The sequence below is a fragment of the Aplidium turbinatum genome, chromosome 7 (assembly GCF_918807975.1).
Source record: "Aplidium turbinatum chromosome 7, kaAplTurb1.1, whole genome shotgun sequence".
NCBI lineage: Eukaryota > Metazoa > Chordata > Ascidiacea > Aplousobranchia > Polyclinidae > Aplidium > Aplidium turbinatum.
Window position 1 is genome coordinate 28,626,361 of NC_137478.1, and position 27,454 is coordinate 28,653,814.

At 38.3% G+C, this 27,454-nt stretch overlaps 1 protein-coding gene across 1 annotated transcript; it reads right to left on the reverse strand.

Moving 5' to 3' along the window:
- Positions 1-671: 671 nt before the first annotated feature.
- LOC145774332 (nectin-1-like) lies at positions 672-27,454 on the reverse strand. Its single transcript, XM_082585557.1, has 13 exons — positions 27,371-27,454; positions 21,831-21,973; positions 20,934-21,114; positions 20,700-20,789; positions 20,251-20,311; positions 18,366-18,520; positions 17,708-17,971; positions 14,354-14,519; positions 13,937-14,168; positions 9,382-9,540; positions 8,543-8,641; positions 7,362-7,443; positions 672-4,967 (listed from the first exon to the last, which is right to left on the reverse strand). The coding sequence occupies exons 1-13, from the start codon at positions 27,441-27,443 to the stop codon at positions 4,888-4,890; spliced, it is 1,785 nt and encodes a 594-aa protein (XP_082441683.1). The 5' UTR covers positions 27,444-27,454; the 3' UTR covers positions 672-4,887.

The window sequence follows — 27,454 nt, forward strand, 5'->3', positions numbered from 1 at the left end:
CAAGAGTGGAACTGAGTCCCTTGCGAACGTCATGCTAGTTCATTATTCAGCGCGTTGGATAAAGGATATTTTTACGCATGATAAATGAATGATGGTAGATGGGAATAGCAAACGGGACGTCCAAGAAGAATATGGAAAGAACAGGTGAAGAATGAGGCAGACAAAGTTGGACTAAAGGAAAATGCGATAGTTAGAATGAGGTGGAGAATAGGAGTATCGTTTGGCAATCGCTGCAAGGAAAAAAATCGGCCACCACCACTGGTGGAGACCAAACCGAATTTCGATGATGGTTGGTTTTGAATCTTTATCCTCGGACTGACAAAGCCTTGATTGGTTATTCCTGGTAGTTTCGCATACTTGTAGAGGCTCTTGACGCAGGGTCGGTTACCGAGATTGGCAAAGTGAAGTTTCCGATTGTTGAAGTGTTGTTGCCGAGGAATTATTCCATTCACTAGGTGCCGCTGAATGGAGAGCAGTCCTTAACGTGCGTTCCTTAAGTGCACCCCGAGAGCCGAACCACCGCCGCGTGATCTTTAACCGGGCGCGTAACTACTGAACTAACGGGGCGGTCAATGATGATGAACGTGAAGTCTTTCAAAACGACTTGTCACGTTCTTCTGACAACCTATACAGTTTATGTGCCACTATACATAATGTCAGTGACCACTGAATAACTTCATCTGTTTTATTTCTACTCGAAAATGACAGAATAGCAATTCAACGAGCAGCTTGCTAATACCGCATTGAAAGTTGAACAACATACCAACGTTACTGATGAGTGGGACAAGAGCAGTTATATGAGTGAGCTGCGTGCAAATTACGTGCGATTTGCTGGAGAAAGAATATAACGACTAGTTAAGAAATTCCCAGAACTTAAAGCTAACATAAAGGTTGAGCCTTCATTTGTACATGAAAGGTATTGGAGAGCAACAAAAATACGATGCAAGATGAACCGAATTTGAAAGCTAAAAATACCTTACTCCAAGCACTTTGCATATAACTTTATGGACAAAATATTGTAACACAATATGCACAACAAAACAACTCTTTCGGAAGGCTCGTCAACATTTTGAAACATTCCAAGGCTGAAAATACGAAATGTATTTTACATATTACACGCCTATTGCCAGCAAGCACCGATTGGCGTCTTTAGCGCTGATGACGATGAAAAATTGTTAAAGAGCAAGCTTAGCTTGCAGTCTCAGTTCATTCGACAATCTCAGCTAGCAAGATTCCTACTTACAATATTTTAAGGTCTGGAAGTGTGAAAAGTGTTACCAGCTAGAAATGCGGCCACAAAGTGTCTATCGCAGGGGTTCTTAAACTTTTTTTTAACACGGACCCCTTGAAAAAAATTTTTAGTTTGTGTGGACCCCCTTTATGGCCTAGTCCGAGAAACCTTTTGATCAGCATGAATTGGACATAACGCAATAAAATTAAAATGAATTGGTAACAAAATTTATTTCCATTTGAATATTGTTTCACCCTAAAAAGAGGACCTTCTGATGATCCTCTTTTTAGGGTGAAACAGGCTGTCAAGGGTTTACAGAGTAGTAACTATATTTGATTTGAGGCAACAAAATTGATGTTTTATTAAATTTAAGAAATGATAAAATTGCAATTGCCTGTAACTGATAAAATTTTGCAATGTCCAAATAGCGCAAAACCAACAATGTGGAAAGTGACGTAATAAACGTACGTAACAAAAAAAATGCAATGCGGTAACAATTATCTGGAAACGCCAAACTAGAAATCATCAGCGTTGTTTAAACTTAATCTTTTTTTTCTTTTGAAAAATTTATTCCATTTTTGAAATTATACATTAAGATTTCCATTGGGCCTTCATGGACCCCCTAAAACTAGTCCGCGTACCCCTTGGGGGTCCACGGACCCCAGTTTAAGAACCCCTGGTCTATTGCGAACTTATCGAAGTAAACAGTAAACACGGTGGAAATACAACGCTTGTTTGGCTACTAGAGTACATGACAAACTACACGTTATTTGAACTTTTCAACTAAAAAATCGATTATTTTACGTGTGATTACGTTAAATCAACATTAAAATAACTGACTTTGTTGCTGATTTTTGAAAGAAACCTAAAACAAGCTATCAATTCTACGTGAAAGCAAACGATCAGCAAAGACGCGTAAAAATTAACGCTGTTTTCACACGCACAGCTGTAGTGCATACTACATGCTAACTCAAACAGCAAATGAACCGTTTTTTTATTGATTTAACGTCTGCAGACGTTGAATCAATGTAAAAAAAAAAAACGGTTGATTTGCTGTTTGGGGTGAAAAATATTGGCCATTTGTAGTCAATGCAGCCAGCAGAACATGACCACAATCCTTTCAAAGATATCCCTATAGCTCCACCAGTGAAATACGTCATGTTTACATTGATTAAAGGTTAAATCAATGCAAAACGACGGATTTCGTTATCTGGAAAGCGAGATGTCCATACATTGCTATGACTTTAACGATCACATGGAAAAACTCAATAAAAACATTCGCATACCTTCAGTGAAAAGTCCATTAGCCTTCGATGATAATATACAGCCATGAGATGGCCACCTAAAAGCTAACACTATCAAGAACGATACCAATAACCTAAACTTGCTTTTTTCATGACGTGTATCAGTGATGACATCACGCACTCTGAAGTTAACAGGTCGCTGACGTCATCTCACGAACCGAGAACGAACAATGACAAAATAACGTTGAAGATAAACAATCATTTGTTTAAAATTATTATCTCCCAAAACCAAGTACGGATGGAGCCTCTGGTTTGACACAATGCAACAGCTTTATTGCTTTCAAGATAGCAAAATCTATACGTTTTGCATAAATTTAAGCAAAACAGACCGATTTTAGTCATTGGGATCTTCCGCACTGCAAAGGTAAGATGCAGCTTTATATAATTTAGATAATAGCTTGAAAGAAGCAGCCATGTTAAAAACGTCAGGTAAGAATTTGCATGCGCTCGAAAAACTCGCACCATTAAAAGACTTGATCGAGATTTGAAACATACAGAGGTCATTTCATGAAAGGATCATATATGAACATTGTATATGAATAATGATGAGATACAAATCGTGATTACAGGCGATGCAGTTACACATTATAAAATGATCATAATCATTATATGGAAACAGTGATAATAATTTATTCAAACTGGCACAAGAAACAGTTGAATAATGGTTATCACATTTTTCAAAACTAACGTCTAAAATACGTTGTATCGACGTAAAAACATAGTTCAAAGCAAGCACACAATTGAATATACATATAAGATAGCAAATTCTGACTCAAAAAGTCCATATGGTTTAAAAATTACGATTAAAAAACATATGATTAAGATGATCTTCGCGATAGTTACAAGTACAAATCTTATTTGATAAAAACGTAACGCCGAGCATACCCAGCTAGCACAATCCGTTTTTTTTTGCATGATTCAATGTCTGCAGACATTGAAACAAATGTATAAAGAATGGATTTTGCAAGCTGGGGTATAAAGCCAAAAACATGGAGCGCACCACATGAAAAGATAGAAAAAGTATTTATAAAACCGATATTTACACAAATTCGACGCTATGCAACATTGTTTCAGCTGCAGAACTGGCTCAGCCAGTTGAAAGAAAAATAGGAAATGCCAATGTTGTATAATTTAACTTATTTTATATTGATGCAAAGTTACCCACGGTTGATATATAAAGTTTTGCATTGTTTTGCAATCTAACGATGTTGAATATTCAAAACTGAGAGGTTATGTTTCATTTCAATGAAATCTCGATGCCTTTTTTCCGCCATGCTAATTCCAGCATTTCCGAAGTTTGAAATAGTGAATGAAAAGAAGTCGCGAGGCCAGTTCAATTCACGGTCCTTCCCAATATCAGTGTTCCACCAGAAGCATGACTAACTTGAAAGAAATGGGTGAAGCTCAATCGCTTGCGAACTGGGGTGGGCCGTTTCAACAGCAACATGTTCCAATGGGGCCTCGTCAACTCAACATCTTGTGCATGTAGCTCAGATTTTCAGACTGCATACCACATTCTCTACCAATGTCCTGTATACCGACCCAAGGATAGATATTTAGAGTAGACCTAACAACGCTCGATAAACACACAATTCATTGGCTGCTGCGCCTAGATATAACAACGTGACCTGCGGCGGCCTCAAGCGCAAGAAGATTTCAATGAAAACAATCAACAAATTACGAAAACCAAAACATTTTAATTTTTCAGGGCAGCTAGGCTAAGCCAGAAACTGATGAACCTCCACAGACATCAAATCAGTTGTTTTTTACATTGATTCAACGTCTGCAGACGTTGAATCAATGTAAAAAAACGACTGATTTTCAGTGTGGATTTTGCAATGCTCAGGCGACCATGATCTTTACAAACAATTCAAAGAACAGCTAGCTATTCTACATTTGTGTTTTTTTTTTATAAGGAAATGAAACTAACCATGTAAAACAGGCATTTTTACTGGCTGGGTTATCCAGAGCAGCTAATTGGTTAAAAATAAGTACCCCGATGAAAGTAAATGATCTATGACAAAAGCCATTTTCCTTGGAAATGCAATAGAGGTTTATTAAACATCAAGCCATCTAAAGCAGCGGTGGGAGTCAATCTAGTTGGCAACCGGTTGGCCTATTTATCTTTTGGCTAACAGTAGCCAAATCTGGCAACCCTGTGTACGGTGATTATATTAGCTTCACGTGATGAAGTTGGCCAGACACCGATTCTGCAAACTTTGTTGATCTTTAGGAAGCGGTTCGGGCGAACCAGCCGAATCCCACCACTGATTTATGGCGATATCAAACGTGTGGTGTGCTGTCCAGCTGCTGAACCAGCTTACGCCGGTTTGAACTTGTTCCTGACGTCACTCAAACTACGTGGGAGTAGCCATGCCTTATTTGGGCATATTCTACAGGTTCCTCGTGAGGTGGGTTTCTGGCGCCAGAACCTGTAAAAGAAATAACAGTAAGAATAATGACATTGATCATAAGAATAACAAATTATTCCACACAGTGCTGCATTCATCACAAGCATGCGTTGCTTTCGGTGCTTTACAAGGCAGTTCAAGCGTGCTGTATGGAGGAGCAGCCGCCACTGGCTCAATGCTGAGCGATAAAACGGAGATTCAGTGCTAGTTTTAAAAGGTCATATGAAGCAACAAGTCATAGATCCCAGATCTATCGACTCAGATGCGGACAGGCCACCCACCAAGCCACCGAGTAGGCTCATTGTTATATTTAGGGCTACCATACCGTCTTTATTTCTAAGACTTGTCCTTAATTTGAAGAACTATGTCTTATAAAAATATTACTGTCTTTAATTTTTGACTGACTTCTTCTTCAATCGTGTCTGATTGTCGGAACAAAAGCAGGTTATCACCTTATACATCTTATGATAGTTCAGCTTAGTTTGCACCGTTAGAACGCATCATGTTATTTAATCCGGCTAAATGCCTGGGGAACAGCCTCGTTCAATTTTAATACCATTTTGTTGCAAATAATAACTTTTTCCATAATGCTTAAATATCTTTTTGATCTTATTAATTATATCAGTGGCTGACTTGAAGCAACCTCATTTGTTGATGTCAATTTATGGCACAGGCTACATGTGCTATAAAAGAAACAGCCTTCAGGAAAGCGGTTAATGTCTGTAGGAAGTTGAAGTTAACTTAGGCGGCAGCTGCTGTGAGATGCACAGAGTGGTCTCTAGCAAAGAACAGCTGGAACTGTTGTTTTTGTCATCTTTATTATTGAGTGCAAATCCATCCCAGACAGCAAATCAGTCGTTTTTTGATTGATTGAATCAATCAGAAAAAAGCCCTGCTTATATTCAAGGGGAAATATCATGATAAATTCCAACAGTAGCGATACTAGACCAGGGTTTCCCAAACTGTGGTCCGCGGACCACTGGTCGTCCGCGACGACTGCACAGGTGGTCCGTGGCGCTATGACAAGAAATTAAAAAGTCACACATATACGTTGTACAGTAGCCTACGTACCTCAGCTGTCAATTAGACAATTGCCGCAGTTCTTTACAACTTAAATGATTTCGAAAGCTTTTGCTCTCCAGTATCGTAAATCTTACTGGTTGCACCTTCGTTGCAGTTAAAAACTTGTTTACGAAAAATTTTCGTATTCCTCAAAACAAAATAACAGCATTCATAAAGAATTAAACTCAACATATGGAAAACAAGGATAAATGATAATGTTGTGCATATTATGTTTCCTGTTCTGTGTGACTACAGTACATTACCAACAAACCCTTAATTAATACAAAATTGATTTTCTCTGACGTTACACAACATTTGGAATTGCTTTTTGCACATTTCAAGGAGTACTTTTTAAAAGAGACATAGGCTATGAGTATTTTGACTGGATTTTGAACCCTTTTGTTGTTACAAAGGCTGATCTGTCAGGACGCGAAGAAGAAGAATTAGCCGAATTATCATCTAATCGAACTTTAATGCTTAGTTTCAATCAAACAGCTATTGCATCTTCTGGTTGAGTGTTGTGGAGAAATACCCACTGTTATCGCAAAAAGCAACTAAAATTTTATTGGCTTTTGCCACGACCTAGCCTATGTGTGAGACAGCTTTTTCAGCTCTTACCAACATGAAGACAAAGTATAGGTCCAGACTTTCCGTGGACCCTGACTTACGACTACGAGTTTGCCTTTCACAAATAACTCCGAGAATTTTTGACTTATGCAACCCCATCCATTGATGTTTTCAGTTTTTAAATGAACAAAATTCGGTTTCATTCATTTTTACCTTTGTATTGGGGGTCCGTGAATAAGCAGATTCACAAATAGTGATCCGTGGCCCAAAAAAGTTTGGGAAACCCTGTACTAGACGTTACATTATTTACATAGCAAGAAAAAATTCGAGTCACATGGTAGAAGTCTTTTGAAATGGTGCGATGACAACGAATGGTTTTCTGCGAAATAAATCTCAGTGAATTTTTGTTTAAGCTAAATGGAAAGTAAAACCACAACTTGGTCAGTAGGAGGCTTGTCGTTGCTTAAATAAACAGTTGTCTGTAGAAGTGCCAATATACACAAAACAGTTTTGAATGGTTTGTGGTGGATTAATTATTAAACCACGTTGGTGAGCAAACAGGTTTCTTGACATGGGTAGAGAAACCTTTGCTGTCTGTCTGTATGCTAATCCAATGCTTAAGAACGTTAAATTAACACAACATAACAGATCATGCTGCCATGGGTGCCCCAGACAGCAAAATTTGTCACTTTTTCCTTTGATTTAACGCCTGCAGACGTTGAATTAATGTAAAAATGACAATTTTTGCTGCCTGGGTGGTCATTCAAACAAGGCAGCAATACAAACCTTTCCGATAGGCGGAATGATCCACTTCAGTGTAGCTGGGTTCGTAAGGTGGGAGGCTGTCGTTGCGATACGACGGTTGTGTCTGCGAGAGAAGCACATTAGCACAGGAGTTGACTTCACCACAACTACACCACGTTCACATCATAGATCAACTTCTCCTTTTGTTCAATTTGTTATTTGTGGACTTTATGACGTCATTAAGCGTGAAAGCGATTAAATTTTGTGAATTCCCAAATCAATTTTTTTACGTTTTGTGACATTAGTTATGTTAAGAACAGGTTTTACAAAATAACAGACTTGGCTCAATCTCACAACATAACATCGTAACTCTCGTTTCTCAAAATTGTTTAATCAGAATGTTAGATAGTGTGGATATTGGGCGTTGTTCTTAAAGGAGAACCAAGCAAGCGAGGAGCTGATTCAATAGAAACAAACGGCATACCGTTTCACCATGACAGAACAAACAAGTTTTCACAGAAAAAGCCAATAGAATAGACCCACAAATTTTCCGTTTGTTATTGCAGAACGACTAGGCACTATATAACATTGCAAGCTCTGGCAATTGAATAAAAGACCGTATACTAGTCGTCTCGTTGTCTCCCTGTCAGTATGGGAATTTTTGCAGTGTATATACAACTTGCATATGTACTTTGCATATACAACTTGCAAATTCCGTATAGTATGGGAAGTTTGGGAACTTTTGCAGTGTATACTGTATTATACAACTTGCATATTTCGAACATGTACTGTTCGCTGTTCCTGTGTCAGACAAATAAATCATTGATTGGTTGAATTCAAGACGACACCTCCAATATACTGATGTTTTGTTTGTTGTTTTTATACAAAAGCTTAAATTTAGGTCACTTGGCAACATGCAACAAAAACTAAAGGAATTTTGACAGCTCAATTATTTTAGCAGTATATAATTATAACATGAACACGGTTTTACGGCGGGCATAACAACAAGGAAAGAAAAAACTCAAAATACAACTTCGGCTACTTTTGTTAATCATAAGCAAACAAAGTCAAGTAGCAGCACGCCATTTGAAAACATATCAATCAATTTTGATTGACAAAAGACTCTGTAAGCTCACAGCGAAACAACGACGTCTAAATGATGTATAGAGTTATTGAGAAGCCATCATGAAATACAAGCGTTTGTGGGATGTTTGTTAACTTACCGGGTAGCCAACATACTGGGGCTGCTGCACTGGGTAGCCATCGTCGTGGTAACCCTCTTCAGGGTAGTCGTCCACACCAAGGCGTTGATGAGGCATGCCCTGTGATAAACGAAACAAAATTGTCTTGAAGTGAGTTGAAAGTAATGTAAGCCAATGCACTGAAGATAAAGCAACAGATCCACACAGGTACCGCGGCAAAGCAGCTACAAAACAAACACAGCAGACAGTCATGTTAGACTTGAGAGGAACTGTGCAATTGGGTTGGCGTTTAGCAAGCAAGTTTGAAGGAGAAGGGTGTTGGAGAGGAAAAAGGACTTCTCCTTGGAGAAGAATGTGGGAGAGGAAGAAGGACTTCTCCTTGGAGAAGGATGTTGGAGAGGAAGAAGGACTTCTCTTTGGAGAAGGATGTTGGAGAGGAAAAAGGACTTCTCTTTGGAGAAGGATGTTGGAGAGGAAGAAGGACTTCTCCTTGGAGAAGGATGTGGGAGAGGAAGAAGGACTTCTCCTTGGAGAAGGATGTTGGAGAGAAACAAGGAATTATCCTTGTATAGAAGGAGGTATCATGCATGTCTTTGTAAAACTTAGTATTTCTGAAAATTGAATGAGGCTGTTCACCAGGCATTAAATTAAATAATATGAGATGTTCTACTGGTGCAAATTAAGCTAAACTATCACAAGATGTATACAGTCTGATTGACGAAACGTCGGAATAAAAGCAGATTGTCACTGTATACATCTTGTGATAGTTTAGCTTAATTTGCACCAGTAGAACATCTCATATTATTTAACTTAGTATTTCGTTACATTCAGCGGACAAGAAGCCACAGAGCCAGTCTTACCACGTCGTCGTCGTAGTGTTCACCAGGGGGCATATCGTATCGGTCGTTGTTTCTCGGGGGTGGGACGGGGGATTCCCTGTCCCCGTCTGGCCTTTGCATTTGGTTCTCCGTCCTGCTCTTGCGGTAGGCGGGGGATGAGCTGGGCCGCTTCCGACGAGCCTGTTGCCATAGTAACAAAGTTTAAACATTCGTTTTGTTGAAAGAATTTCGGCTCTTTCCAGTGCGATTCAGTTAAGTCTCAACCAATAGTTCTCAGTAGGCTAAAAAAGAAATTTAGCTGCTAGTGCAAAATAGTGTGTGTATGTAAGAAGCCCGTGGGCAATGAAATAGTCAGAAAGCACAACATCAAGCCATTGCAACAGCAATATCAACACAGGAAAGCAATAAACAACTACACCACAAAGCATTTTGTACTTTGGTGAATGGAAATCTCCGATATCAAACTGCGAAGTCTCCTGCATTTTCAGTACATCTTGCCACAAACTCACATACCAACATCAATTCAGAAAGAGTTGCGTTTTTTACAGCACTAGACGTTCAAACGACGTAAAAAGGCCAAATTTTGCGAGCTGGGCAAGCGCAGAAGTGTAGTGTCCACAACGATAAGTCTGTCATGTTATGACAGTTGTTAAGTAGTATCAGTTTCTACGAGATCTGTGAAGCAACAAAGTGATCTACGAATACTTTTTAAACCCGACAAAAACTGTGCAGAGCAAGTTGTAAGTGCGCAATAGCCAAGCTAGAGTATAAACACGCAAGCAACTCAAAATAAAAGACAATACCATAAAAATATACTAACAAAATAACAGCTACGTCGCCAACCCAACCTTCGTTCGAAACATAGAGCAGTAACTCAATCAGCTGTCGCTGTTTACAAGTTTATGGAGCTCCGACATTCCAAACCATTAGACGAGGTAAAGACCGTTGGCAGCTCAGTGACACCAAAACCATAAAGCCATAAAACTACGTGATGGCATCACTGCTTGATGTTTTCTATTTTTATATTGATTCAACGTCTGCAGGGGTGCACTTACTGCACTGGCAAGTCTGGCTGGGTGTGTAGTGCAAAATGGACCCCTTGCATCGGAAGTAGGTGTTAATGGTGACTTACATGTGTAACACACTGTCTTGATAACAGGTTACGTTGTATGTTGTATATTATTCTTCCATGCAGTGTATTTTATGACACATGTTACCTTTGTAATACTTAGATGTTGAAACAACGTAAAAATGTGGGTCAAACCAGTTGAGCTTGAACACGGTCCCATAAGAATTGCTTTATGCATCAGCTCGATTTCCTCAATGCAAGAATGAAAACAACAGTCAACTCAACAGTCTAACACACAAGAAATGGAACAATTTCAATTGTGAGCTCTGATCAACTGGAGACTTCCAATGTATTTCATACGTTGTTTTAACATTGTCAGAAGTTGAAACAGTGCAAAAAAGAAACTCTTGTCAGTTAAGCTGGATAACAGCGCAAATTGGAAAGGTTGCATAAAATCTTGGTCAAAAAACGTTGCGGAAACGTAAAAAATATAAAAATTGATGACTTCTCCCCAGTGGCAGGAGTACAACTGCTTTAGTCTGACGAATGTTGGAATGATTCCACAGCTCTTGTGCTATTGTCTTTTTATATCAACTAAGCCATTTTTAGATCGCTTCAACGTCCATAAACGGTAAAATGATGTCAACACAACAGCTTCACTGACTAAGATACGCGAATCCTGTCTTGCAAGCAAGATGGAAAAGTACATGATGGAATGTGCAGCCAACAAACATACACAAACTGCATGCGAATAGTCTGTACTACACTTCTCATCGTCAACAAGCTTCATCCATTCAAATTTAGCTTAGGGTAAATGATACTTCACTGCTGATAAACAGTTGCTGTGATCAGACAGTACCAGACAACTTTAAATTGAAATCCAAATGCATATCTTTGGTATATGAGCAAAGGTAGATAACTGCTAAAAATTCATCATCATCATCAACCAATTTTGATTATACAGGCCATGAATTAATCCTCATGTCGAGGGTGTGGCCTGTCTGTCTGTCGAAAACGAAGTCTTCCCCTCCACGCCTCGCGATTTGTTGGGTTGGCAGCGTCCATGTTCACTGTTCAGGGCTACAAGGTCACGTTTTACAAGTTCTTCCCAAGAAAGTTTTGGTCTACCTTGACCCCGCTGTGCTGCGATGTTGACACATCTGACCTGTGAGATCCAGCTTGAGCTGCGCTCAACGTGACCAAGCAATCTCAGTCTGTCTAATTGGAGGACTTCACTGATGTCTTTTAATTTGAGCTTTGATAGAAGAGTCTCAAACTGGATGTTGTCTTCAGGCTTGACTGGGCAGGTCCATCTTACCATCTCTCTGTCATTACAATTTAAAGTGCCCATAAATTAGTTGTGAAAATTTTAATCAAAATTACTAAAGTTGGCTTGATGTGGGAAGAGGTGGTCTTGGAAGAGTGGGCAGCATTCCACTTGGAGCAGTGGATGGCAAACGCAAACCGAGATTTTCGTTGGGAAAGCTGAAGTTGTGAAATTTTATTTTAAACATAACGAAGGCACGTCGTCCGGATTGTATTCAGAAAGAAAGTACTTAAACAAAACTTTCTGAAGCTTTTTCAATTATATACCACGCATCAGCAGCACAGACTGAGACAGACAGCATTACTTTCACACAACAGCTAGTCACCTCCACGGAAAGCTGTGGTCAACTTGAGACATCCGATTAACATTAAACTAACGCAATAAGACACATCAGATTGAGTGCCTCAGTCAGAATCAATGTAAAAAAGGATTGATAGAGGAGTGGGAAAATTGAGCAGCGTTGTGTGGTCGCTGTATGAATTGGAGACAGCATGGTAGGTAAGAAAAAATTGGTTCCTTTTACACCGATTGCACGTCTACAAACGTTAAATCGATGTTAAAAGGAGCCATTTTGCTATCTGGAAGAACAAGCATCAAGAAAAATACATGAAACAACATTGTCAAACGTTTCATTTACACAACTGTCCCGTCTACACACAATTAGTAATTAACTGATTTGGCATCGAAATCCGCAAAACAACACCGCCCCAGGCAAGTCCAACTGGCTGGGAACCACTCAAATGATGTGAGAGGCGGCAAAAAAATAACAAAATACTTAAAGCGTCACACCTTGGATAAGAAAGTGAATATCGTCAATTTTACAAACTGTTGCGTTATTTATAAAATTAAATCATCACCAATTACCACATCAGCATATTTCATCTGCGTTTTCCCAACATCCTAGTCAGCAAAATGGTCCTTTTTTACAGTGCAGACGTTAAATCAACGCAAAAAAAAAACAATTTATCTAGAACGGCATACTTCCATTTAAGTGCCATTGAAAATCCGATCGGCGTGAAGTTTTCGAAAGCAATTTTGCTGCAATAATTTAAAAAAAAATGAAGTAAATAGCTGAAAGTTAAAATAATAATTACTCCGTTTAATGTGAAAAACGCCAAGGAAGCTTATAAGTCACAAACAGCGCCATGAAACCCTAAACTTTCGTAACTGGAACAACCTAACCTTAGAAATTTGAGCCCGCGTAGTCGTATCTTCAACACCACCAGCTTTCTAATGACTGATAGAATCTCTAATTAACTTTAAAAGATAATTGCTTCTATATACGCAAGAGAAAGACACTACAAGAGGATTTTCTGGTCTTTTGGCTTACGAGACCTCAACAACAGAGCAACAACCATGCCAAGACGAAGACTGCGTACACACAGTACAGCAGGCGCGGATTTATGGGGGGGGCAGGGGGCCCGGGGCCCCCCCGAAATTTTGTGAAAAATTGTATGTTGTATGCATCAAACGGTTTGATAAGCTTATAAACAGCTGATATTAGTCCCTCGGCATCACAATTGATGAAAATGGTTCTTTTAATGTCTATTTTATAGCATATCGTATATGTCGTACTATCATTGTTCATATCTGTTTAACCTTTTCTTTCTTTTTGATTGATTTTCAAATTTTCTGGCCCCCCTCCCGAAAAAAACTCTTAGATTCGCGCCTGCAGTACAGTGTACAGTTTTGTTCGTAACATAAATAGATCAGAGATGAAATTTAGAAATACAGCAGCCCATTGACATGACACACAAGAGACACAACGATATCCTAACACGTACGGCCGGCCATACATGTAAAGGCAGCAACTTTGCAAACAGTGCTGTGTGATCAGGAAAAGCAACAACAAAAAGAAAGCATCATGCCACACATAGAAGACACTGACCTCGTGAGGGTTGGAATTCCAAGAAGGCTAAATGATTTTTACTTGTTTGTACAGAAAGATATTCTACCCTATCACCAATGTAGTCCAATATTATAGAGATGGTGCAAAAAAAAAACGTTGTGAAAAGTTCTACTAACGGACATTAAGATAATCATGGTTTTAACAAGATAGCGATGATTGAATTTTCAATTTTAAGTGATAAGCCTAAACTTTGCCAATTCTACTAACGACAAAATAATACCTCGATGTGGTAGCAGCCAATCACAAATTGAGGTGGTGCGCAACAACATACCCTGAAATTCATGGACGATCTGCTTGTTATTCCACTTTCGGGGGGCTCTTGAGAGGCGGGGTCCACCAGGGCCGAGGAGGGGTTATTCTCATGATCTACGTCGCCATGGTCATCGCTGTCTGAACTAGATGGACTGTGACCGTCATGCTCCTCAGGTGGGGGGGCCACGGGACTGGGAGGACGCTGTTTGTTTAAACTATCATTCTGGTGTTGTATGCTGGGCCGCGTGTATCTGGAATAGACAATCATACAGTTTCATTTGATGCAAAACAAAATCAAACAAGCAACATGGACACGGTATAATATTTTAAGCTTCTTTTATTTCAAACTATTATTCACTGCAATATCATAATCATAAACACTTTTTTTTATAAAGTTTAAAAAAAAACAAGTTTTAAAAACTTTGGTTAAGCTTACCCATCTGTGTTGTAATTGACAGTACTGGGCTGTTGGAATTTCCCATTCTTCTTATCATTGCGTTTCCTGATGATGAAAAAGTAGACGAGAAACACTATGATTGCCAGGGCAATCAGCCCCCCAATAATCCCTCCCACAATGGGGGCAACACTGGCTTGACTTGCCTCTGAAAAATGAACAAGCAATGAATAATCTTTAGTCTCATTAACCGGTGAGTACAGTACAGGAATATACATAATTGTTTTCACAAGCTGACTTCGAGGGTGCTTAGCTGGCCCTTAAAGCAACATGTTTCCAGATAGCAAATCAGCCGCTTTTTACATTAATTCAACGTCTGTAGACGCTGAATCAATGTAAAAAAAAACATAATTTGCTGTCTGGATTCAAAGCCTTCTTTGTTGCCTTAACAATAGTTCAATGGTAAAGCAAGGAATGTGAACAGAAGATTCATGTCACTGAATCGTGTCACAAATAACAATCTACTGGATATAAAAGAGCCAAACTAGGTGGTGCATTCACTGTGCTTGTGCGGCTGCAATAACAACAGCTCAATCACCAAACCAGTACATTAGCAGTGGCTCAATGTCTTTCTGCGTTGAATCAATGTAACAAAACCTTATTTTCAGACTGGAAAACAGCAGGGCATAAAGATGACAAAGGTGCTCGACACTTGCAGTCTTGCACCCTGCAATACAAACGTACCACGCGAAACAAAACACAACAGAAAGAGAAAGATCTGTCGAGTATGTTTTCTGCTGACGATGGGAGTGTACCACTGCAGAAAACAACCGCACAAAGTCAGAAAAAAAGCATATACGCAGAGATGGACACGCAGCTTTAAGCTGAGTTTCATGAAAAGCAACTAAACACACTTCTCCAAGGGACACCAACATTCAGCATAAAATCGTAACCTTGATTCGGACCTGGTTTTGTTTACTTATTATGTTTAATTGTTCGGTTGCGGCCCCAATGAAGGATCCTTGTACAATTTTTCTCCCTCAATAACATGGAAAAATCAGAACAGAGGTAGAGAGACATGAGCTCCTATTTCTTTAGTTGACTCAGACAGTTTCAAAAACTTTTTACAACTTAGGGTTGTAAAAGCACCCGACATATCGCGAAAAATGCTTCAATTTAAAAGGAAAGCTTTGTCTTCGACAGGCAAGAAATTTGCACAACCAGCCGTCCCCTACCAGGAACCGATATAAACTGGGCTATATATGAGAGGAAGGAACCAAAACAGTTGACAGAAAACGAAAACATGGTGGGTGGAAATTTAGAAATTTCGCGTCCTGAAGCACGACGTCACTTGACAAACACTGGGCAATGGTGATCGTTCAACCGTGAAGCACATCTTCTTTCACAAAGGCGATTACGTCATCACTGGGTAGTGAGAATAGAAAAACTATTGCCATTGAACAATACCTTTTAGAAACAGGTAGATACACAGACCAGACCAACATATTCACATCAATTCAACGTCTGATTATGTTGCATCAACGTAGAAATTACTGGTTTTATGAACCAGGTTGCGCGTCCGATACCAAGCAAACAAAGAACCTGTTCTTTATTTCGCAAGCGTCCTAAATTACTAAGGAATTTTAACTATCTTCAGAACAACTATCAGCTATTGTTAAATTCTTGATAGAAGTGATTGGCCACGACTAAAATTTTAGAATTTTTCGGTCATCAATATCATACACCCCAAGCCAGCAAATCAGCCGTATCACATTGATTCAACGTTTGTAGAGGTTGAATTGATGTAAAAAAATAATTTGCTGCCTGGAAGACATGCAAACATAAAACAACAGCATTAGCTTTCCTGCAAAAACCTCCATTAACATCAAACATAACAGTTCGACATGAGGAAAACGTTAACTGAGGTTGTTTTGTTGATTTTACTGCGATTTGATAGCAAAATATTGGAATGACAGTTGCAGAGATAAAGTCCACTTATCAAAACACAAGGCATCAAAAAATCAATATATTGACTAAAATGCTAAGGTATTGTTCATGTCTATCAATAACACGATTCAAAATGTATTAAACAACAAAATAAATGTTCGAACGTTTTACCAACTGGGTGGGCAAATTGCATTGTTTGAAAGGACTTCTAATCCACTCTGTTTAAATATCCGGCTTGGCGAGCGAGCCAGTCTTTGTTACAGTAATTCAACATCTGTCGCAGAGGTTGAATCAATGCAAAAAAAGGACTGATTTTGGTGACGTCACCATCACTGGGACAAAAATTGATGTTCAAAACAGGCAGGCTCAATTCACAACGACATGTGCAAAGCAAGTTATATGGTCTGCTTTTAATTCAGCGAAACTAAGTAGATGAAACACGGCAGCCTACAGGATTATGCCACTTCACCAACCAAAAACAGCAACACTTCAACAACAACGAGTTGGGATTTTATTGTTGCTGGTCGCTGGAATGAGAATGAATTGACCAATGTCGAAAAACTACTGCTCAGTCGACAAACTACTTTTTTGCAATGATTCAACGCCTGCAGACGTTAAAGTTACCCAGCAAAAAAACACTGATTTGCTGACAGGGTAAGGTGAAGCCTACACGATTGAAAAGACGCTCTGTCAGTATTCAGCAAACACATTCTCGCGATGGATATTCCCTAACAGTAACAAAGCATCCACAATTCCACATCACATCGGTGCTACACAAACAGTTCCTGAACGTCTCAGAAACTGCATGTTTATGACGCTAAACCAAACTCTCATATTTAATTGTGTATGTCAATGAGAAAGAAAAAAAAGAAACAAAGAAAACAGGGCGAATCATGATCTGACAAAACAGAATCAAAAAATTAAAAATCGTAAAGAGAACAGAGAAATGGAAAAGCCCCTGCAGACGACTGGTCAACCCCGATGCTTCGAGATAAAGACCAGGCTTCTTGGAAGCAAAGTGGAGAGAGCTTGCGAAAATCAAGGAGTTGAAACTCGAAATCTCCATCAACATACGACTAGTAGGTTCGCACAGATAATAGCAACGCAAAACAACACAGTTAGATTTACACACCAGTTGTGACAACAAAGAAATCAAATATACTAGCAATGTAGACTACAAAAATTAACAGCTTCATAAATTTAAGACCAGGGTTTAGGAAATACTTAGATCGCAATTTTCAAGTTAATAGTACGTAATTGATCAAAGCCTTTTCACAAGTACAGTTTTTCCACGTTTACCTGTACAATCTTGCTAAACACGTTGTTTGCTATGCTTTGCAAACTTCAATTACCCTTTTTTCTCAAAAGGATTCTTTTTTTGCAGTGAGCAGTTCCTAAATATAAACGTTCAATTTGCATTAAAACTTCATAAAACAAACGACATCTCACCTGGTACATGATTGATAGCAACGTAAGTGGTTATATTTTTTGACAGCGGTTCTCCCACACCGTTACTGACAACGCACATGTAAGTGTCATTGCCATGTAGAGGGTCACTGGGATCAACTAAGTCCACAGTTGGTCCATTCATGACCTTCATTGGGGCTCCTCCAGGCATCCGCCACATGTAAGTGACAGGAGGGTTGCCATCAGCATTGCAGGTCAGCCGGTTGTTCTTTTTGTCGACTTTTATTTCAAGGGAGTCCGGTTTGTCTGCAAACATGTAACATTGATAAAAAAGTCTACAAAAGTTGTTGAACAAAAGCTTTTGTTATCATTTCAAGGCCTGACTTCGTTCATTATGACTATTTGCAGCGACTAGAGGCAGTTTTCAGCTTCGCCAAAGATATAAAAATGAATATTCTTGAATAAATCAATGCAATCAGGAAATGACCTCCACTTTGCATACCGTAACCTTTAAGTTTGAAAAACAAAATGTATAATACTTAAAAGTACAGCATAAGTATCACATTAGTGCAAAGGCCAAATGTTTCAACTACAATCGAGAGCAAAAATTAAATAGAAAGCTACACAAAAAGCATGATGATCAATTACTGTATGTTTTTATAGTCTTTTGCATGTAAGAAATCAAAGCTCAAGAACTCACAAGTCACATTCAAATTTATATTTGTGATGTTATCAGAAGTAAATGCAGGATGTTTTACGACACATGAGAAACGCTGGTTGTTGTAGTACTTGATTGGCTCTATGTGCAGAATTGATGTAACTGTAAACAGTTGTGAGGAATTGTCATCGTCCTCCCTAGAAATAAGACAATCTCAGGTTGAAAACAGGCATTTTTCACATTTTCTTACTTGTAGATACTTTCTATAAATAGCATAGGCGCCTAACCCGTGGGGGCGTGGGGGCCAGGCCCCCACGCATATTTATGCATGGGAGCAACTTTTTATGCTGCATTGATACATAAAACAATAGATGAACTAGCGATCGGCAGCAGGAAAACATTTTTAAATGCAAACCGCAACAGCTTTGCGCTAAATAATACTAGAACGAGTAGCGAGGCTACAATCCCACCCCAGACAAAAAAATATGTCATCTTTACATTGATTTAACGTCTGCAGACGTTGAATCAATGTAAAAATGACTGATTTTGCTGCCTGAGACATAGCAACAATCTACCATTTTGCGTCGATTCAATGTCATCAGATGTTGAATGCACCCAAAAACAACATAATTTGCTACGTTGACGCAGCGTGCGTTTAGCTTAATGCGCTTGCAAACAGACTCGATGTCGCTTTCGAAAGTCGAAACCTCTGCAGAGAATTGTCGCGGCAGTGAATCGCTTGCTGTGAAAATGAACTTGAAGTCTCGGCCCGAGGTAACCACACTAACCAACGCAACAAGGGCTGGTACAAACCGCATTGCGCACACGCGGCATAATCAACGCAACAATGGACTCGCGCAAACTGCACGGCGCACACACGACCGTTGCCATAGAAACCCGATCAAAGGCGGGGAATATGCGCATCTTTTGTTTCATCTGCAACACGAAAACGGGCGTTTTACAACGAATTGAAACTTGAAAGCTGGTCAGCGATAAGTTGCAATATTGTAGTGAAAAGGGAGCAATGTCAAGTCGTAAACTTAATCAAACGTCTCTCCGTAACTATTTTTCAAGGGCTGTTTACGGATGTCAGCAACTTTTAAATTTATTCAAGGTGACGTGCTGTTGCATTGATGTAAACATGAATGATTTTGCTTTCAACAGGTATATTTTCAAGCATATGACCAAGTTAGTATTTTCATTCCATTTACAGACAATACCTTTTAGTAAACCTTTTCGTCTCTTGTTTTATGCTAATAAATCTAGTTCGTTGCTAAACTTTATGTTGTGCTTAGCTTAAAGAATCGCAGTCCATCAACCGCTAGCCAACGCAGACGCATAGCATGTGTTTTGGTCGAGTTTTGTTTATAATAATTAACGGTAGGTCGTACGTAGCGATAACTCCGAGTGTGGCAATAAAAGCAATCCTAGTGTGACGACATAATTACGTCATCCATCTGCGTGACATTTCGCTGAATTTACGTTGCTGCTGATGAAACACGCTTTCGCCCCCACGGCCAAAAAAATAGTTAGGCGCCTATGATAAATAGTATATTAAGAGTATATACTTCCAGAAAGTCTCCCATTCTAAAAACCGATCCATGGCAAAAAAACAAGACTAGCAGAAACTTTCATACCATGGATTTGATCCTTCACAAAGCACAGTCCGAATAAACTGTCACAGTTTGCTGAAAATCTTATGGAGACTTTTAATTGACGTTATTTTGCATCCATTTGATGTGAAATAAATATTTTTTATACAGTATAACAAAAATAAAGTAAAGTCAGGTGGTTTCTGGTTATTAAGAAATCACTTGCCTTGTTGAAACATGTTTATTGTTTAGGAATTCCAGCACATATAAGCTATGTTTCAAATACTGATACTTTCATGTAACGCTTTGAAAAAGATTACTTTGTAGCTACTTACACTGTTTCAGAAAATTTTAGATTTCTATCAGTTGTCCAATGGACTTCTGCTGGTGGCTTTCCTGTTGAAAATTTTAGACTTTCAATAGTTTAAGGAAAAAATATATCAAACCTTTCACATAGAACCAAGAACAACACAACATTCTGTTTAGTGCAGTAATGTTGTAACGAGGTTTAACACTTTCACTGCCACGCTTTTTTTGATGCATTTGTTTAGAATTTAGCTTGAGCAAGGCTTTGATTTTGAACTGCTGTATTTTGAGAACGGTAACTGCTAGAAAAAAAAATGAAAAGATGAAAGTTGTTGCATTTTCAACAGTCTTTTACAGTATATTTACAAATTTTGTGTATTTTCTTTTGAAAATGCCTTAAATGACTCAAATTTCTGACAAACTACAAAACACCACAATAAGCAATCAGTAAGAAAAAAAATACAACTTTCATTCAAACCTCCATCAGCAACACATTCGGCAGCATCAGTCAATGTAGAGCCAGCAACTAAAGGACTGTTCAATGCTTTCACCTTAACCTCTGGAGGAACTGGAAAAACAAAATCAATAACGATGAGTTTTATGATGTCGGTGGTAAAAGTAAGAACGTACAATCTCAAAATAGACTCATAATGCTGTCTGAAACATTATGTAAATCTTATAATCATATGGTAAATTTAGTAAAAAAACTAACCATAAACAGTTATCGTAGTTGCTTTTTCCAGTCCAGAAGGAATCCCATATGCACGAGGATGACAAGTGTAGGTCCCTTCATCAGGCAAACCAATAAATGTAATTTTTAAATTGCCATCGTTCAAAAACTGAAGGCGACTTTTGTAAGAATCTTCGATCAAGGTGACATCACTTGGATTAAGCTGTAAATGGAAATACATATATTATCATAACCGAAAATATTTTAAGTAGCCTATCACACATGATTGATAAATTCTAAGATGTTTGTGTGCCACTTGTGTGTAAAAACTACCACGTATTGCTTACACTAATAATTGTACATTAAATTGAAGAATAAAAGTAAACAGGTTATCCATCTATGATTATATACTCTGAGACATTTTACAAACAAAAGAATGTATGTTACTGTTGGGTTTTCGAAAGTTAAAATAAAGTTAACCTTACTGATGTCAAAACAGTAGCAAATTTTATTATAAACTTTAATGTTCAAGCATTTCAAATTTTTACAAGAGAGTGTGGCTTTCACAAGACTTTGAATAGAGAAACCTGAAAGATCCTAATCACCAATGTCTGTATCTGATCAGGTACGGTTTATACATAATAATCAATCACTGTAAAAGATGAAAATCCCAAGCTTTTTTAAGCAAAACTACTTAAATTATGAAAATCACATATCTTTAACCTATTATAGGACATTGTGAAGAAGGGAGTGTTCCACCGGCTATCACCACAATAGGTCTAATATGTTTGAAGTGGTGGCAGTACCATACAATATTGTCAGTGCAACAAAAAATCTCCAGCATCAAAAATTTCAACCCACATCATTTCTACAAATCCCATCAATATGTATCTCACAAACTTGAGGTGAAATGTAACAAAAACAACACATACATAATACCTTGTATGATCCAATTTGTATTGTTTCATCTCCAGGAACAGATGAGAGAAACATTAAGTCAATGTATAAATCTTTATATTGGTTTACCAAAGTCGGCATAAAGCATTCCATAGTTGCTGTAGTCCCGATAATGACATTTTTTACTGAAAATTATTAAACTATTAATTAAAGTTTGCACATAGTGAAAAACAAAATAATTTAAAGACAATACACACTCATCTACTACACAGACCTGAAGCTATGATAGTTTCAAAGAGTAACGTTGGTTCGTATGACGTTATAAGTCCAAGCAGTTTTAATTTTACCAATCCACGAGGACGATGTTGCATTGGTGCGCTGTGAGGTATGCTGAAGCTTGGTTACTGAGTACTCCCATATGAAAAGGTCATTGGTCAAATTTGGGACGTTGCATTTTGGGCAGTTTGATTGAGTTATCATCCCCCATCGATAAAAGTTGTCATTTGTTTTAGTTTGTTTTGTTCTTCTGCAGTTTGCAGTGGACCATAATTTTCTGGTAGCCGTGTTAAAGCGTGGAATAGCTTTTGTTGGGTCTGTGATTAATCTCCACCGTTGAAAATAGTTTTATCACATGTATTAGGCTATTTAAGGGTTTTAGTTTTGCTATTTTTTTAATGCTGCCACCTTCATACATTTATTAAAGCATGCGCGACTTTCATTTCACACTTGGCGCTATGATTGCACGAAAAGATGCAGAGCCTATGTGACAACACGTACGAGTGCATAATTGAGGTCATCGTTTTGCTTGAGTAAACAGGGAAACATAACCTCAGAGGCTATATACTATACAGGGCCATCACTAATTAACGTTATAATTGCATTTAACAAATGGTAGACAATTTTTGAGTAATAAACATATAATATTATTGTCAAATAAATAAATATTTAGGAAAAACAAGTTTTACTCATTTACTTCCGCCATTTGCGTCGATAACAAGTCGGAGACGCTTCGAAAAGGACCTGTAAGAGTCACGAATAACTCTTTGAGGTATTTAGGTAGATTCTTTTTTCAGATTAGTCTTCAGCGCTTCCAAACTTTGGTGGTGTTTAGTTGAAACCTTGCTCTCCAGGTAAGACCAGATGTTAAAGTCTAGAGGGTTCAGGTCCGAGGATGAAGGAGGCCATTCTTCCTTGGAAATGAAGAATGGCACATTGGCTGAAAGCCAGGTTTGCATTCTCTTAGCTTCATGTAAAGGGGCAGAATCTTGTCGGAATGACCAATGACGTTTTTTGAAGCAGTTTCTTTGCCCGAATGCCCAAGGCATTAATGAACCCTCAAGAATATCATTTCGGTAGTTTTCTGGGTTCAATTTCATTCCTTGGTCCACAAAAATCAATAGACTCCTTCCTGATTCTTTGACTGCGGCCCATACCATCACTGATGCCGCCCCTTATCTCTGAGTGACTACCCTGGTTCCATGTCACCATCTTTTGACCAAACATGATCATTCTGACTGTTAAAATAATGCTGGACATAGGGATGCACAATACAGAATACCTGGCTATTCTAGAATATTCTAGAATACTTAATTTCGAATCTAGAATTTCGAATCTATTCTGAAATTACGCGGCAATTTTTTCCAAATAATATTGAACAAAAAGCAAAAATATTTGTACATACATTATTTTGAATTGTATTAGTATCACATGTCAAACAGAGTACAACATTTGATAAATCAAGCATCATAGTACGATGCATCATCAAGCATCATCATACGGTCACACGGAAACACACTGCGTGCCTGCAGTTCTGATAACTGCGCAAACCCTATGAAGGAAGAAAAAAGTCGCTTAGAACAAACAGTTTATGAAGAGAAAAGTCGGCGCGCAAGACAGAAAATATCAACTTTACATTTGTTTAACGTCGCACACTGTTCATTTAACAGATTTATTTTCGAATCCTGATATCCGAAAAGAAACTGCAAATGCGATTCGATTACATTGAGATTTGAATCTCTAAGATTCGATATTCTGTATTGTGCATCCCTAGCTGGACATCAAATTTCTTCTCATCACTGAACACAAGGTTTGGCAGCGTGCCTCTTTCAATGTGTGAGAGCAAAATTCTGGCTCTGGAGAGACGTTTCTTAATGGTATTGGCATTTAGCAACTGTTTCTTCGTGTGTTTGAATGGGCTCATCTTCAAATCATTCTTGAGAACTGTGAACATGGTTCCATAGGCCACGTTCGCGGGAGCAAGTCTTTTAGGCGCTGACAGTTAGGCGCTGGTCTAATAGGCGCGCACACTGTGGCGTCTAGATATTTAGGTGCGGAGCACTGTGGCGCCCGGTCATTTAGGTGCTATTCCTAGTAAAGTCTGTAGATTGTATCAGCTTGGCAGCTTGCCAGAAAATTATATCATGGCTTCAGTGAGTGAAGCTGCTAAAACCGGCAATGCCTTTCACACAAAATGTTACATTGAACAGAAAAATATATTCTTGTTTTATTGATTTATTATTGTTTTATTTGTTGTTAGTCCAGGTTTGCGTTAGTGAAAGCTTTATCAATAAATTATTGAAGCTTCCGAACATTATTGAGTTCATTTTTAGTTAACTCTTTCGCGACCACGGACGTATACACACGCACTGGCGCCGACTTACGGGGTGGCCACGCCACCCCGTAACCACTGTGGCGGGGTGGCAGCCACCCCGTTTAGGTTACATTGCTTACTGCAAATAAATGTAATTTGAACGAACGTTTAAATCTTTTTTGATCATTGGTTTTCGCTTTAAGTCAACGTAAAGAAGAGGTGAACCAATACAGTATTGCGAAGAAAATGATTGTTTTTGTCACAAGCATGATACTCGCGTAACAAGCAAGCTACGTGAAGATTACGCAACACGTGGCTACAAGTTTTTTCCCTGTTGTTGTTGTTGCGATCGTTTTATTTGTTACTTGGCATAAGTCATTGTTACATTTGTTAGGTTTACAATGGGATTTATTAATCAATAAAATACGATCTTTCCATTGTCTCCCTCAAAAATCTTTTTTGAAAATTTTTAACCTACTTGCGATCTACCATGACGCAACAGCGATTGAACCACGTCCTAATTTTAATTGTTTATCAAGCTGAAGCTTCACGGTTACAACTTGACCAGTTGATTAACAGTTGGATTGACAGAGCTGCTGTTCGCAAAAATACTTTGCCAAATGTTAAGTGTCAGAGCAGCAACGTAACAATAAAATTCACGACATACCTCCTGTGCTTTGTTTTAAAGTTGCTTTGTAAATTATCGAGCTACAAATCAGGTGTGAAAAGACAATTGCATCTACGAAACACGCTTAGTAAAAATCAAACAAAAACATGCAGTTTGAAAGTGTTTAGGTTGCCATATTGTGCTATTCGCCACCCCGTGCAAAAATAAAAGTCGGCGCCTATGTACACACGTCTTGGGATTTTTGCCATGATGACCAAGGAAGTATCCCTACGTCCAAGGTTAAAAGGTAGCCTATTTCAAGCAAAAAAATAATGTAAATGATGGCAGATCCATAGTCTTTGCCTGTCCTTTTTTGGCTAATTAAAAAAAATATTTTGGCGGTGCAGTTATCAGATGAGGACTTCTTAAAGATGGGGACACAGTGGATTTTTTTTCTTTCACTCATTGGAATTGGCAGTCAAAACTGGCTAGGCAGCCTCTTACTTTGGAATTTCTCGATCAAAAAGACTGTAGGCTAAATTACGTAAACTTTTTGCGTAAAATTTTCCAAATTTCTCCATAATCATTCTGCTGTACCTCCTAAAGCATTGCGCGCAGAAACGAAGTAAATTTTTTCTTATGTGCAGAATTGTTTTGGCATTCGATTAAAATACATATGTTTTCATATTATTGTATCATGCTTGGGTAGTAAAAATTATAATGAAGTACACTTTTCTGCCAATTTTTAATTTTTTTAGAAATTAGAAAAAATACCGTTTGGAGTTGCTAGTTGTACATAGAATGTTTTAAATTTTATTGCAAAGCTTTGCATCTTCGGATAGCTGAAGATGTATGCTTTCATTTGATGTCAAGATTGTGCGTTTACGTCGATCACATGACATGTTTTTACCGCGTAAATACAACAGTTTTGTGTGAAAAATGTCTAGTAATTTAGATTAAATATAAATTACTTCTGTTCGGGATGGATTGGCCATGTGACGAGAACGCGTAAGACGCTCTACTACTGTTCACATGAATACATTTCTACAGGGCATATAGGCTACACCTTGGCTACAAGTTGCAAGCATAATGGTGAGACTTCGCTCGTTATTAAACCTAGTCCGGGTTTTGACGGAAAACTAAGTTACTTTTCACTCAAGCCTACCGCCCGCTTGAGTACAGCCTGCGGTACATTTTTTAGCTGATGTTTAGTTATTATTTGATCCATGGCCACCTGGAGATGCGGCCTGATTTGTCACATTTTGCAGATTTTGATTAAAGCTACTGCTAGTGCTTGACTGACATTTTTTTAGATGTTTTTACTTTTTGCGGTTTCCTAATGACATAAAACTTTTTTGTTGCTTTGTGGAAGCAGTAGCAAATGAGAAAAAGTAAGTTGAAAAACGCAAAATCAGACTGTTATTGAAAATTAACAGTCTGACTAAAATCTTCGAAATCAAATTTTCTTTGTTTTTCAACATGTGAGGATGTTAAAATCTATTGTGTCATCTGGGGAAAAGAATAAAGAAAGCATAAAAATCTAACTTTTAGAACAATTCATTTAAACGTTCGCTCAAAGTTAGAAAAACCTGGAAATTTCTGCAAAATGTGACAAATCAGGCCGTATCTTTAGGTGGCCATGTTTGACCTAACTAAAAGTGAACTCATACATGTTCGGAAACTTGAATAATTTATTGATAAAGCTTTCGCCGGCGCAAACCTGGACTAACAACAAATAAATGCTGAACACGCGCATTAAAAAAACAACATATTTTTCTGTTCAATATAACATTTTATGTGAAAATCATTGCCGGTTTAAGCAGCTTCACTCACGGAAGCCATAACATATTTTTCTGTTCAATATAACATTTTGTGTGAAAAGCATTTCCGGTTCAAGCAGCTTCACCCATATATTTTTCTGTGTAATATAACATTTTGTGTGAAAAAGCATTGCCAGTTTAAGCAACTTCACTCACTGAAGCCATGACCAACAACGCACACGCATTAACAAAACAATATATTTTCCTGTTCAATATAATATTTTGTGTGAAAAGCATTGCCCTACGCCCCTACCTGCCAAGCTGATACAATGTACAGACTTTACTAGGAATAGCACCTAAATGAACGGGCGCCACAGTGCTCCGCACCTAAATATCCACACGCCAGAGTGTGCGCGCCTATTAGACCAGCGCCTAACTGTCAGCGCCTAAAAGACGTGGACCCACGTTCGCCTCCTTTGCCAGTTTTTGAATTGGATCTCTTGTAACGTTAATTATTGCCGACCCTGTATTATTCACAATATAAGATAAATATAGCCTCTGCCTAAATTATTTCATTGTTCTTTAACTTTTGATACCGTACTGCCAAACTTAAAAACAACTGTACCTTGTGTTGAAATGCTTTGTGAAGACACAAGGGAAGAGGCAAAAAAAATTATCAAAAGACAAATAATCTTCATAATTGATGCAA

Excerpts from the sequence above, each read along its gene's own strand:
- LOC145774332 (XM_082585557.1), bottom strand. The coding sequence starts at position 27,443 with ATGAAGATTATTTGTCTTTTGATAATTTTTTTTGCCTCTTCCCTTGTG. Across the intron at positions 21,115-21,830 it reads TACAAATTGGATCATACAAG|CTTAATCCAAGTGATGTCAC; the intron begins GTATTATGTATG and ends TTCCATTTACAG. Across the intron at positions 20,312-20,699 it reads CGAATGTGTTGCTGATGGAG|GAAAGCCACCAGCAGAAGTC; the intron begins GTTTGAATGAAA and ends AATTTTCAACAG.